General features: G+C 37.6%; 2 protein-coding genes across 8 annotated transcripts in view; one reads left to right on the top strand and one right to left on the bottom strand.

The window, feature by feature from the left end:
- Positions 1-4599, top strand: part of tprb (translocated promoter region b, nuclear basket protein) — a 20780-nt gene extending 16181 nt beyond the window's left edge. For 2 of the 6 annotated variants that reach the window (XM_024278632.2, XM_024278628.2), the window contains exons 42-51: positions 815-908; positions 1351-1505; positions 1588-1650; positions 1729-1811; positions 2723-2832; positions 3207-3302; positions 3395-3548; positions 3767-3888; positions 3971-4075; positions 4379-4599. In XM_024278632.2, the coding sequence (XP_024134400.1) occupies positions 815-908; positions 1351-1505; positions 1588-1650; positions 1729-1811; positions 2723-2832; positions 3207-3302; positions 3395-3548; positions 3767-3888; positions 3971-4075; positions 4379-4428 (1032 nt within the window). In that variant the 3' untranslated portion in view covers positions 4429-4599. The remainder of the gene's footprint in view (positions 1-814; positions 909-1350; positions 1506-1587; positions 1651-1728; positions 1812-2722; positions 2833-3206; positions 3303-3394; positions 3549-3766; positions 3889-3970; positions 4076-4378) is intronic. The other 4 variants (XM_036211562.1, XM_024278630.2, XM_024278631.2 and 1 more) reach the window with 4 other exon arrangements.
- prg4b (proteoglycan 4b) lies at positions 4240-13556 on the bottom strand. 2 transcript variants are annotated; one of them, XM_024278639.2, is made up of 15 exons: positions 13442-13556; positions 13192-13362; positions 13040-13116; positions 12663-12779; positions 10962-11084; positions 10492-10548; positions 8898-8954; positions 8630-8830; positions 7978-8550; positions 7759-7845; positions 6905-7041; positions 6644-6800; positions 6426-6533; positions 5456-5584; positions 4240-4737 (listed from the first exon to the last, which is right to left on the bottom strand). In XM_024278639.2, exons 3-15 carry the CDS (start codon positions 13107-13109, stop codon positions 4628-4630), a joined length of 1926 nt encoding a protein of 641 aa, XP_024134407.1. In that variant the 5' UTR covers positions 13110-13116; positions 13192-13362; positions 13442-13556; the 3' UTR covers positions 4240-4627. The 2 variants fall into 2 exon arrangements, with proteins under 2 accessions (XP_024134407.1, XP_036067457.1); XM_036211564.1 differs by lacking the exon at positions 13442-13556 and having other exon boundaries at positions 13192-13426.

The following is a 13556-nucleotide window of genomic DNA, read 5'->3' as shown; positions in this document are numbered from 1 at the left end:
AATTGAGTTAGTAGATTCTTTTTAACCACGCCCTGTTCAGTTTTTTTCATATGCCATTTATGAAGTGCTGTTTACATTTTCTGTATTTATATTTTCACAGTACTGAACTTGCTGTACTTCAAAACATTCCATTAAACATATCAAGCCAAAAGACCCAAGGGATAAATCCAGTCTTCATAAAATGACCAAAATACTTGATGAAAACTGGTTTAATACCATTTCATTGCCCAGCCTTAACATTTAGATGTACCCTGTTTGTTGGGTTTTTTTATTGTTGTTTTTTTGGCAAAAAGATTTTACGATACAATTGGCTTTTATTTTCTAAATTCAGTCACCTTTCATCATAGTTGGCCACTATGATTAATGTATCATTTAAAATGTTGGTATTACATTACATTATGGGTGTCAAATTACTGCATCAATTGCAATTAATTACAGACAAATTAGCACTTTTTAAAAGCATTACATTAATCTCATTTGTAATTGTGATCTTTTACTGTGCCACAATCTCTCAACATCAGGCTTTTTACATAAATTATTAGGTAAAAAAAATTGCAACTCAAATATTAGATCATTGGTTACAGCTCACAAGTAATTAATTGTACAAAAAAAGTTATCGCATGGTTTTTTCATGTCTTTAAAGGAGCAATTTCTTAAACTTTGCCTCAACATTATTGCAGCTTTATGTTGATGGAACTATCAAATCACTTCTCTGTCTACAGATGTTTCCTCTTGTCATCATTTGTAATTTATCTAATTCCACTTTTTTCCTACTTTTCCCGACAATTTTTCTGTCTTTGTTTATCTTTTCCAGGGAGCTGACGTCACAGACGCTGGCACTGAGACTGAGGAGAGTCTGGGGGCGTCGGACTCCACCCAGAGGCCAGCTGATTCCCAGACACCCTGCCGTAAGAACCAGGAACATGCATGCAGTCCAACTCAAAATTTCCACGCTATTACCAACTGTCTGCTGTCTAAATAATCTAACAAAGTACCACTAATGAGAGCATTTTTTCAGTTTAAAACAGTTCTTTAAGAAACTTTTGTTTTAAATTTGAGTAATAAAAAAACTATTTAATTATTGCAATAATCTGACATCAAATAAAACCAGCAAAGGTCTATTTTTATGCTAATCAACCACTGTACTATTGAAAATGATTGTTCAGAGTTAAACCTTTCTTATCTCATTGAGTTTTCTCTCTAATAGTTTAAACTTTATTTTTCTCATGTAGGGTTTTAAATCTTGCATTTCAATTACTCCTTTGTCAGTGTTCTTCTCTTTTGTATTTAGTTCTTAAAACTGCAGACTTATAACTTTTCTGAATTATGTTTGTTTACTATTTGATTTAGTTGAAGGAAGCACAATCGAGGTCTTTTCCACCGAGCAACCAATCTCAAGTTCTGGCGTGCGCATGCCCCCGTCTCCACGGAGACCAGTGCAGCAGCTGTCCCCGCGTTTGAATGTCCACCCTGCCCCATCGTCAGAGCTGGGGCCACCTGTTCAGGTGAGACTCTGTTCATCATTGATGACATTTCTCCAAAATGCTTCTTTGTCTGATTTTGCGTTTTATCTTCTCGTATTTCCAGCAGCGTATTCCTGTTCGGCGCCAGTCGGTGGGTCGGCTCACTCCTGGAGTGCAGAGCTGCGTTGTAAGTCATTTTGCCCACTTTCGCTGAACATCGTTCAGCGTATACATGTGTCAAAGGTTTCTGCCCCTTGATGTACAGCAGCTCCACGAAGAAGATGACAGGATGGTTCCCTGCACACCAACTCTTCCTCACCGGCCTGAGGGCCTGGACCAGGCCATCCAGTAAGGAGAAGCTTTCTGTTCTAACCTTTCTGTTAACCTGACATTCCCATTGCTTTTGGAGAAATGGGTTCAAAACTGTTGGTCTCAGTAGACTAGATGATAAATATTATAGTCAATACATGAGAATAAATCACACACTTGGTAAAAACACAGAGTTGGTTCATAATAAGACACCAGGCTTTCCTGAAACATCAACAAAGTAAGACTGAGTTTTTAGAAAATGTCACAACAACTGATTTCTTTAACTTATGTCTTTTCCGTTTTGGGGGCAATATTATATTTTGCTGATGAAATTGCTGAAATTCTTCAGACATGGGATATCTTGAAATCAAAATCCTCCCCCGACCAAAGACCTCACCTTCCACCTGGAGCCTCATTCTTTTAGTTGACCTGTTAAGAGCAAGATCTACAAAAGCAGATTAAAGGGTCCCATATTACCAATATAGGACACTTTTATTTTCCACTGTATAAATAAATTGTAATCAAGAAGTGGAAATAAGTCATTCTAGTACTTATGAAAAGAGATACCTGTGGAGGCTCTCATTCTTGGTTCCAAAGTAGAAAATGTTTGTCATTTGGACATCTAGATTTTTTTTAAGTCAATTTTTAAATGTTTTCCTTCTTTCTGATATGAGTGTTGACAATTCTTTGATATTATCTTAAATGTTCTGATTTATTTGTTTTTATTAACCCCAAGACATGAAAAAATTCAATTGAAATGCTTTGTGCTTGTCTGTTTGATATCCCAAACTCTCTCATTGGTATTAACAATTAATATTTTAGTCACTTCCTTCTTTGATTTTTCTCAGATTACAAATGTGCTATGGAAAATAGTTTGTGGCATAAAAAAGCTAGTTATAGAGCTCATCCCAGTCTTAAGATGCAATGCAACTCTTTGTTGTTTGTTCCAGCTCTCCCCAGGTGACTGGAGTGTCTCGCTTCCGGTTTGGTTCTCCTGAGGACGTACCGCAGACCAGCTCCTCCTCACACTCTGATCTAGGACAGCTCGCAGCACAAGGAGGTGCTCCACCACATTTATAAACACAAAGTCTTTTTGTTTGCATTCATGTGTGTTGGGGTGGAGGGGAAGTAAAAGACATTTTGAATAATTTATTCTGTACTTTCTAATAGTTTTTGCAACTTTTATCTTTATTTGAACCTTGTAATGTGATCTACCATCACAAGGTGGCAACAATATAGCCACTACAGCTTAAAAACAACTGACGGGATGTGTCACTTTGGCAAGTTTTTGGTATTTTTGTCGAGAACTGCAAAGCTAAAGACCAAAGCTATGAAAGGATGTTGACTATAGTGACCTCCAACCAACTACAAAAGGCTATCTATAATAATATATAATAACTTGGAAAATTTAGAATATCTACACTTTATCCTCAGGTCTTGGAATGTATGAAAATCCTTTATTGCCAAGTCATGAAGAGGAGTCTGGAGGACGCAGCGTTCCTACTACACCACTGCAGGTTGCAGCTCCAGGTGGGCTTTAGTTGACCTTTATTCCATCCCAAAGTTAGAAAACATGATGGAAATATTTATAATCTGGATTGCTATCAAATTTTTTACCTCAGTAACCATCTTCTCAGAAGTGGCACCATCCGACACAACAGAGCCCGCTTCTCAGTCGGTTCCCACGGTGAGCACGTCCACGCCCCTTGTTGTTGTGGTAACGGCCAGCACAGCAGATGAAGGAGAGTCTTCCCTCCTGGAGCCCGACACTGACAGGTGATTTATCCCTGATCACACTCAAAATTCATGTCTGCGATCACTGAGTTTCTATATCTTTTTTATTATTATTTGGGTTACAATTTAAAATATATGGATTATTTAAAAAAATATTTCTCTTGGTTTACACATTCGCTCGCTGAATCCAATATTTAGAGCATTTAGAAATGTTTTGCATGTTTGTTTGTGTATTTGATGCTACATTTGTTTGTTTTTAGGTCTAGTTCTGAAGTGTTGGTGGATCCTGTGGTATCACAGGAAGACATGGAAGAGCCGAGTCAGCCGGCTGACAAAGCCAGCCTCCCATCTACCAGCCAGGAACCTACTTCCAGTTCTGCAGGTGTGAAGCATTTCTACATTTTCCGTTGCATCACGCTTTATCAGTTTGCTGAAAAAGGAAATAAAACGGTTGTATTCTTTAGATACAAGCAGTGCTCCCCCTAGACCCTCTAGACCTGGACCTGGTTCTCGATTCGGACAGCTGCAACGCTGGACAGAGAATCGGGGTGGGCGTGCAAAGAGAGGAGGTAGAGTGAAAGTTCCAGTTTAAAACGCTGATTAATCACAGAAATCTGCTAGGTTTCTGTTTAGGGTTCATTTTAGATTAGAGTCAAAGAAAACTGGAAAGGTCAATGGATATTTAGGAGAAAATTTCAAAAGTTGTCAAAAATGTTACAGGTTTAGCTGATGATATATGTGTTTATTGGATAAAAACATTACATGAAACATCATTATACCTTCATAATAAGTCATGAGTATTATATTTGTTTTACTGATACAAAATAAAGATAATATAAGTGCACCTGAAAGCATATTTTAACTCTTTACAGGTCAAGCCTTTCCATCTCGTGGTGTAAGCGGGAGACGATTTGCAAGATGAAGTTCTAATAGAAGAAACTCAGCATTCCCATCATAAACACAGTTCATCGTAGTGTTCAGCCTTTGAGCTCTTGATTTCTTTTTTTGCTTGGAAAGTTTGTTTGTTTTAAAAGTCCGTGCAAAAGCAATGTGTGAAGAATTCTTTTTAATAAAGTTGACTGCTTTAGGAAAACTGCAGTGAAAACTCTTTTGTCAGATCATCAGTGTCGGTTCTTTGGACACTTGAAAAAACTGTTGCCTTGAGGCGTCGCGTTTTCTTTTGCTGCAATTACGGGACGTTCGCCGCTCATCCTCACGTTATAAGTTGATGCTGCAAAGAAGATGCAAAATATTAATTCATTTTCTTGCAATCAAGTGATTTCATTACCAAAATATCTCTCAGTTTTTGCTCTTGTTAAAGTTTTTTTCTGAATTCTGTAATGAACAGAAAACGACAAAATAAAAGAAACTATGCCTTTTTTTTATTATTTCTTCCTTTTTGTAAAGCATATAGATAAAATGCAGCTTTGGTCACTCCACTGTAGATGTAGGCTGTAAATGGGCACCGCCCTTAATGATCTTCACAACTGTCGACATGCATGTTTCTCATTAAGCATCCCAGACAAACATCTTTACATCCCTTTTCTAGACAGTTTTTTTTTTCTGGGCTTTTGGAGAAATGACCAGTGGAGTGAATAAAAACCTCATTTACTCGTTAAAAACACTTGTAATCAGCTCATAGTCTGAGTCTCCAAAATTCATTAAATGCAGAAAAACACAATTTGCTGCTGTGTTGGAGCTCATGTAAATATAAACTTTTTCAATGTGGGCATATGTCAACCACAAAAGATCAGAAGCCTCTCTTTTCTCTGACAGATTTAATGCAACATATTTCTAAACTGCTTTAAAATGATGCTCTGTGTGTGCAAAAGACATTGGATAATGTTTGTTTACTCAAAGGACAAATAATTAAGTTGTCTCAACATTTAGAAATAACTGCATAGTCTGTTTAAAGTAAAAGCATGAGTCCGTGTCCAGTGAAAACTTACATCTGGAGAAGACAACGTACTTGTAGCCCTCTGGTTCCCGGAGGCTGGGCACAGACACAGCTGCTGTGATCTGGATTGGGAAGCCTTTCCAGGATTTACGAATGTTGATGGCTGGTTCTAAAACGGTCACTGGTAGAAAAAGAAAGTGTTGGAAGTTAAACTGAAATGGATAACCCGAATGAGTGTATAGCCTTCCAAGATATTTTCAAGGGTCTAAATGACGGAGAATTTCCACTAGGTGTACATAAAGCATTACGCTTCTATCCTCCAAGTTTAAGCCCTCCTCTGCATCTCTCTCCTTCGGTGTGCCACAAGGCTCTGTTTTAGGACCCTTACTGTTTATTTTATATTTGCTACCTTTGCAGCACATTTTAAACACTTTTAATGACATTTCTTATCATTTTTATGCTGATGATGTTCAGCTTTGTGTCTTTTAAACCTTAGGATGTTAAGATACAGATTTTACGCAGGTGTCTGGATTTGATCAAGAGTTGGATGAACAACAACTTTCTCCAACTAAATGATAAAACTGAGGTCCTTGCTTGTGCTCCTGACAGTGGCTCGGTCCACTTGCCTCTTTCGTCAGGCCTTCTGTCAGAAACCTCGGGGTAACCTTAGACCAGTTTTATCTCTTGACTCTCATGTTGCTGCACTTGTTAGTTCCTGTTTTTGTCATTTTAAAAACATAGCTAAACTGAGTCCAGTTGTGTCACGTTCTGAGATGGAGATGCTTATTCATTCTTTTATTTTATTTCTTTGAAAGGTGCTATATAAATAAAGATTATTGTATTATTATTATTCGAAAATGCCTTTAGAAAATCACATGCATGTCTTGTTTTTAGCTAGAACACATTTTATTATTCACAAAGCCATTGTTTAAAAATATCCTAAAGGAATTCCAGACTCAAAAATACTCCTAAATTATTTTTATGCGGATTATTCCATATTAAAGTTCTGAGTCTTCAGTTACCTGCTTGGCGAGCGCTTCGAGATCGAAGTGTCACTATCGGAGTTTGAACTTTTCTACCACAAGTCTGAGAGATGCCAGCCTGGTATGAGTATTTCTGAACAAAACCTCCTGTTTAAAAAGAGGCAAAAAATAAAAAATATGATTATATCTGACAAAATCTCACCATATATGCTCATAAAAACAAATCTGTGTTGTTCCATTTTAACTTATTTCATCACCTCTCTTGAAGAAGAAGACCGCCTCTCTTCTGGTTCGATACTGAGGCACAGACAGGGCAGCGGTGATGTGACCCCTCAGGCCGTCAAAGCCCGTCTTAATGACTTTAGGATATCCAGCTTCCAGAACATCATTGTCATATCTCCAATACCTGCTTCCCTGCGAGGAATATAATGAAAGGATTTCAGTTGGTACCAAAAAGCCTTAAACTTTTCCCTCTCCCATCAACAAAACATTAGATTTGCCCCATGGGATCGCATTACCTTAAAAATATATGTTTTGCCTTCACAGTTGCAGCGAGTGAACACTGTGTCAATGGGGGAAGGAACACCCCAGACCTGCGTGATGCTCTGAGGAGGACTTGGCACCCTGTTGCTATCCAGAAACCAGAAGTAATGACCTGTAAATAAAATTTTAAAAAAACAACATAATAGTGGCAAAAATAGGTATGTTGATCTTTTTACAGAAAGGGTTTGGCACTTCAGTCATACTTTAATGTCTCACTGCAGAAAGTCCCGCTTTCACAGATCTTTCTTCCTGTCAACGATTAGACTCTACAACATCTCGTAGACGACAATATTTATTGTTTTTATTAATTTTTTAAGGGTTTTTTTTTAATTATCTTTCTGCTGTTTTAATAGAGTTATTGTAAGAAAGTGTATTTCTCTTTTTTTGAGAAGGGGGAGGGTGGGGTCAATAAAGTTTTATTCTAAACAGTCACTCAACTTTACATTAAGTTTTGATTCTCAAATCACCATCTACATTTTCTGCTATGATTTTATATATATATATATATATTGATTTCATGTCATATTTATACTTTTGCTCTTTTATGTTCCGAGTGAAACATCTCAATAAGATATAATGGGAAGCATTTTTAAATATAGCAGATCAAAGTTGAGGCAGTTTAAGAAACTTTGTGCAGAATCATCTATTTTATATTAATGATGTAAAAATAAAAATCAACCTCACTGATAATTTGGACCTCTTCAAATCAGAGTAAATCATAGAAAAACCTCAAAAATATACTGTAACTGGAAGTAGTACAAAACACCTCATATTTTAACTTGGGTTGTCTCACTAAAACCTGGTTCACTATTATTAACCTTTTACAAACCTCTGAAAACTGCAATTGTGCCGTTTCTGAGTGTGGTGACTCCGCTGATCGGCCTCCCGCTGCACAGGTTTTTATCATCACTGTCATCTGTAGAAAAAAATGCATTTTCTCTTGACCGTTCAGTTTCAAATTCCGACTCTATTAAAATCTCAAAACTTTCAATTTTGTTACATTTAAATGTATAAAAGAGGTGTTACGGATGATAAAACCACATCTCACCAGCTTGGATGTCTGCGTTTGTGGTTTGTGTGTCCAGAGGTTTCTTCTCTGGTTTAGTGGTGGGTTGCAGTTTGGAAGGCTCAGGTGTGTCCTCAGGTTTCGGGGTGGACGGTGACGGTTCAGTCGGTTTAAGGTCATCCTTGAGTGGATCAGCAGTACTTTCTGCTGGCATTACATTGCCTGAGGTGCCATCTTGCACTGCATTTGTGGAGGAGGGAATGGTAGTTGCTCCAACACTAAGTTCTGTAGAAAATCTGGATGAATCTTCAAGGGTTGTCGATGACGATGGAGCGCTGGTTTCAACATCCTTTGAGTTTTGTTCAATGGTGGGGTTCTGAGTAGTTTCCACTGGGATTGTTGTTAGAATCATCATATCTGAAGAGGATGTGGTGCTCACTTGGACATTTTCCAGCACATCCACCTCACCTGGTATGTTCTGAGTGACTTCTGGTATTTGTGAAGGATTTACTGATGTTGTGGGTGGTACTGAAAGATTGTCGGTGTAGAGCTCGTATGCGACGGTGGGCTGAGGGAACGTGCTTTGGTCAAATGGGGTCATAGGCTCTATAGTGTCTGAAAGTTGAAGAGCACATTGATGAACTTTTAGATTTACATCAGATTTTATAGAAAAACATAATGGTACTGAACAAACCTGCTTCTTGGCCTCCAGGGGTTTGGCTGGGGGTGACGGGGTTATCATCGACTGAAACGGTCATCTGTGTGAGGGAAATGTCTCCATCCACAGTAGGACCTGTGGGGACTTGATCCAGCAAGTCAGGTGGGGGCGAGCCGTCTCCACTAATGTCTGGGAGTGGACTTGTCACTGGGACTTCAACTTCAATACCAGTATAACCTAGAAAATACTGACTGTTAAATAGAATTGGATGGATCTAAATCTATTAAGAGTTAACGGAGCTCACCATCGCTTGGCAAACCAGTTGGTTGTGACGTTGTGGTCTCCAAAGGAAATAAGGCATCTGTGGGTAATACATGGATTAAAAAAAAAAGATATATTCATTATTATGGGATGTTGACACAAACCTGTAAATAAATCGTTCATAAAAATCTAGTTTTTAAATGGATGTCTAGTATTTCCTAGTCAGGAACAATGTGTTAGAAGGTTTCAAGAGTCTTCACTGTGCAGAATCTGCTCTCTTGAGGTTTTTTTATTATATCTGTGAGCAACCGACAAGGGAGATCATGTTATCCTTGTTTTACTGCTTTTGACACAGTAGACCACGAAATCCTGCTGTCAAGGCTCCAAAATGTGGTGGGTGGTATTGCTCTCACCTCGGTTAACCCTTGTGCTATCTTATAGGGCCCAGATGACCAAAGCTTTACATTGACGTGTTATCCCTCCCATGACAAATGTGGATGAAAGTGGACAGGATTTCATGTCTGCCACAAACACCAGTGAAAATCAACAATTACTTGGGATAAAAAAATCGTTGGCGTGTTGTCTTCTGTGGTCCAGATGACCCCACTCCCAACATCAACGTAGCTAGGATAGCACAAGGGTTAAGTCATACCTGGCGGACTGAACCGTGAGTGGATGTCTTTCTAAATTTACCCCGGACACAGCTCCACTGTCCTCTGGGATCCCTCAGGGCTCAATTTTAAGACCACTTCTGTTTCAGGACCGCTTCTGTTTTCTCTTTATCTGCTTCCATTACAAGGAAAACCTTGGAGTTTCCTTTCATTTCTATGCTGACGACAACCAGATATACCTCCAAATTAACAAGAACGGCTCCTCTCTTAAGCAGTTAATGCATGGTTGGAGTGTAGGTTCTTTAGTTTTAATGAGAGGAAAACTGAGGTCATGGTAATTGGGTCTAGCAACTGCTGTGGCCACTCTACTATGGGGTCCCCTAGCTCAACATTTTAAACATTAGCACAAATGTGGGTTTTATACTGGATGGTGATTTTAAGCTCGACTATCACAACACTTCTGTGGTGAAACTGAGCTTTTTTCAACTGAAGCGCCATCTCTATACACTTTTAAAACTAACCTAAAATTTTTTACAGCCAAGCTTTTAATCTTCCATGAGACTCTGCTCTGTTTTTTTCACTGTGTTGATACCTACCTTTATTGTTTTGCTTGTTTTTATGTTTATATTTTGTTTATTAGTGCTCTTGGTGTTTTATTGTACAGCACCTTGTAGCAGTTGGCTTTATTTGATATTTAAACTCTAAAAGCTCAAATACTGAACTCAAAAAAAAAAATCTAGGGAAATGTTGTGTCACTCTGTTGGCTTTCATCTGCGGTTTCCACATCTGCTATTAAATTTGTGCCCAGTTTTCATAAATGTGGTCCATTCATGACAAAACTGAACTTTAACGTTTCTCATCTTGAGTCAGCTTCCCAGCATTTCCCCGCTCTCTAAGCAAAGCTCACATTATGTAATTCTCTAATCCAAATCCTCAATATTGAGCTAAAATTTGCAAAGTAAAATGAATCACGTGTGAATTAAATCTTTAATTTCTTTTGTTTTCCTAATTGAAGAATGGATTTACCTTCATTGATTCCCTTGTTCATAGGAAGATCTTGCACGTCTTCATCCAAAGTAGAGTCTATGGAAAGATTTACAAAGATTTGTTTTCTCAGAACAAGTTTCCCACAAACCCTGAAAGTTTAAAAATGTTTTATTCATTTAAGCATTGCACCACAAACTCTACCTTCAGCTTTGCTATCATTTAAATTATGACATAAATTAATCTTCGTTGTTGCTGCACTGGTCTTTCCATCGATTTCTGTGGTAGCTTTAAAGGCAGACAAAAGTCAAATTAGACTTAGACCAGCGGTTTAGTTCCCTTCATGCTTATGTATTCTGCATGAGTGCATGCTGGGGCAAGCAGTTTAATTGATTGGAAGTGTCACTTATGTAAATCTGACCGTGAGGATCTGTTAGGATTGATCTCTGGAAAGCTGCATTAGTCAGCATGCAGAGAGAATCCACCCACCAATCCTGGTGTTCAAAGCTTACCTTCAGATTCACAATGAGTCTTGTAGTCTGAACAGCACTGATTGTACTTTATGCAATCAGGGTCACAGGTACACAGCCGACCCCTCTTGAAAGATTCTCCACACCGACCCTTACATGAGTTCTCTGCACACAAATCAGCAGGTTATTCAAAATATTTAATATCACTAAGAATAACATTTTTTTCCCTTTTTTAATCTCAAATGTATTTTTACATGAACGATTATCTAGTAATTACCAATTAAAAATATATATTAAACAAAAATATTGTACCAGTGTTTTCTAACGTTTTCCTGCTCTATCAGTAGGATGTATGTCCTTTGAAAAAACCTTTCTAATTTGGTAAGTGACGAATGAAATGTAATTCTCTCTTAGAAATTGAAAAACATTTCCACAACTTTGTAGCAGATTAGTGTTGTGATGTTTTTCCATATTCCAAGTCACTTAACCCTATGTTATCACTTTCATCTTATCTAATACATGCATTTCTGAGACCTCTATATTATTAGCAAGATCCAAATTTTCCTTTAAAACCCCGTTATATGTTCTTAACTTGGTCCCTGTTTTCAGCCTTGCAGTACATTATCATTCCACTAGGGGCAATAGAAGGGCTTTTCCTGCTCATGTCAAAATGGCAAGAAGAAAATCACACTTTTGGCGGGAATCATTTAGCTAAATTTCTAAACTTTATGGTGAGAATAATTTTATTTTTTTTTTTAATGACAACTTGCTGTATTGAAAGAATGCAAATGTGTTGACTGTTGCTTCTTCATATTGCAGTTACAACTTGTTAAAATGTTTGCAAAAAAATTGAGACAGTGGATAAAAGTTTTTTTTACATTTACATCAATATGTTTGTATGTTAAACTAATGTTGTTGTGAGGATAAACTTACGGAATTGTGTATCACAACTCATTAATGTATTAAAGCTGATCTCATTAAAAAATGATATTGCGAATTTCTTTTTGTAGATTACATTAATGGGTGCAAATAATATTTTAATTCCAAAAAAGGGGAAATTTTCTTTCAGTTTTTTTTAATTTAGTGGGCTTTACATGGTTAATGTTGAAACTCGTGAGACATTTCGAAAGAGACATATCCCTAACAACACGTAAAGCAAAAACTGATAACAATTGCTTCTAAATGACTCATAAATCCAATGTCTTTTTTTTTTCATCCCCAACATAACCCCTTCGACCTGTTGCCCTCTTAGAGCCAATACAGGTCACTACGAATGAAAGCAAACACAGTTTCTACCTCACAGTTGTCTCAGCCCTAAAGGTGGGTAGAAATTAGGATTTCTTCATACTTTTTCAAATATCTTGCTACTTTTTTAGTAATTTGTTACTTTTTTTATTTCTCTTTCCTTTGTATTCTTTTGCACAGGAGAGTTTCTGCTTATTATTGTTGTACTTGTACAATGACAATAAAGCTATTCTATTCCAATATGCCAGATCAGTATGACTGCTACAATACACGTTAATGTCTCAGTTGGAATATTGATGTGTTGTATCATTTTTGCTATAAATATGGAACCAAATCCTGGCAGAAAATGACCGTGACCACCCAAATGTGTACCTAAATGTCAGCAAATTTCTAAAAATTGAGTTTAAATCTTAAGAATTGTTGTTAATACAAGTGTAAAAAAATAAAATCGAGGACTCTCATGTATAAAGAAGGCTGTAAATGTGGAAAAAGCCTTACGGGTGGTGCATTGACTTTCATAGTTTGGGCAGCACTCTTCATAAAGCAGGCAGTTGTAGTCACACTGGCACATGTATCCCCTGTAGTACTCAGCTCCACACCTCCCTTTGCAGCTTGCTGTTAGGAGTTTAATAAAAAAAAAACATAAATAAGAGATGGAAATTAGTTTAAACATTGTGCTCCTCATATCTGATTTCAAAGAGATCAACAGGGGAAAGTTCAGTCACAAGTTCATCTGACGTAATATTAACAGAGTAAACATCAGTGGAAAACATGTCTGACATTATTTTCAAGAAAACGCATTTACTGAAAGTACCAAAACATGTTAAATGATTAATTTGAAGTTTAAAAGTTATTGTTGTACAAATTCCACTTACTTTGAGTTGCACAAAATTTCAAAGCACAAACCAGCAACATCACAGCACAAGGTATTTTAGAGGACATCATCCTGAAACTGAGAAAAACATAAATATAGAAATGTTGAATCGTGAAAAAAGAATCCTAACAGAGATCTTAAACAGCATCTTACCTTTACACGCTTCTGTTCCAACACTGCCGAATGATGGACTCAGGTTGCTTTAAAAAGGAGGCCGTCTGACGGGCTGGTAATTGATGAATCCAGTGTTGTTAAAATAGTGATGAGCTCACATGCTAAAGGGAGGATCCTGCCGTTTCAGACACCCTCAGTCCCCACAAACAACTGGAAGCACATCAACACAAATCTGTGCCAGGCAGACGGCTGACTTCACACACTTCAGAGGAAAAGGGGGAAAAAAAACCTGTGGTTGAGAAATGCTGTTTGGTCACACACCGGAGAAGTCCGGAGCAACATCATCCCAGACCTTGAGTTTTGTTAAATAATTACCATGTGGGCAGTCGAACACTTCTGCAAAG

This window comes from Oryzias melastigma, linkage group LG4, assembly GCF_002922805.2.
Source record: "Oryzias melastigma strain HK-1 linkage group LG4, ASM292280v2, whole genome shotgun sequence".
Taxonomy (NCBI): domain Eukaryota; kingdom Metazoa; phylum Chordata; class Actinopteri; order Beloniformes; family Adrianichthyidae; genus Oryzias; species Oryzias melastigma.
This window is presented reverse-complemented; position numbering and strand designations above follow the sequence as displayed.

What these genes read in the sequence shown, in the direction of transcription:
- prg4b (XM_024278639.2), bottom strand. Translation starts at nt 13,109, where the DNA reads ATGATGTCCTCTAAAATACCTTGTGCTGTGATGTTGCTGGTTTGTGCT. An exon ending in GAAATTTTGTGCAACTCAAA is followed by an intron (nt 12,780 to 13,039) that starts GTAAGTGGAATT and finishes AACTCCTAACAG; the next exon opens with CAAGCTGCAAAGGGAGGTGT. An exon ending in GCAAAACATATATTTTTAAG is followed by an intron (nt 6,801 to 6,904) that starts GTAATGCGATCC and finishes TATTCCTCGCAG; the next exon opens with GGAAGCAGGTATTGGAGATA.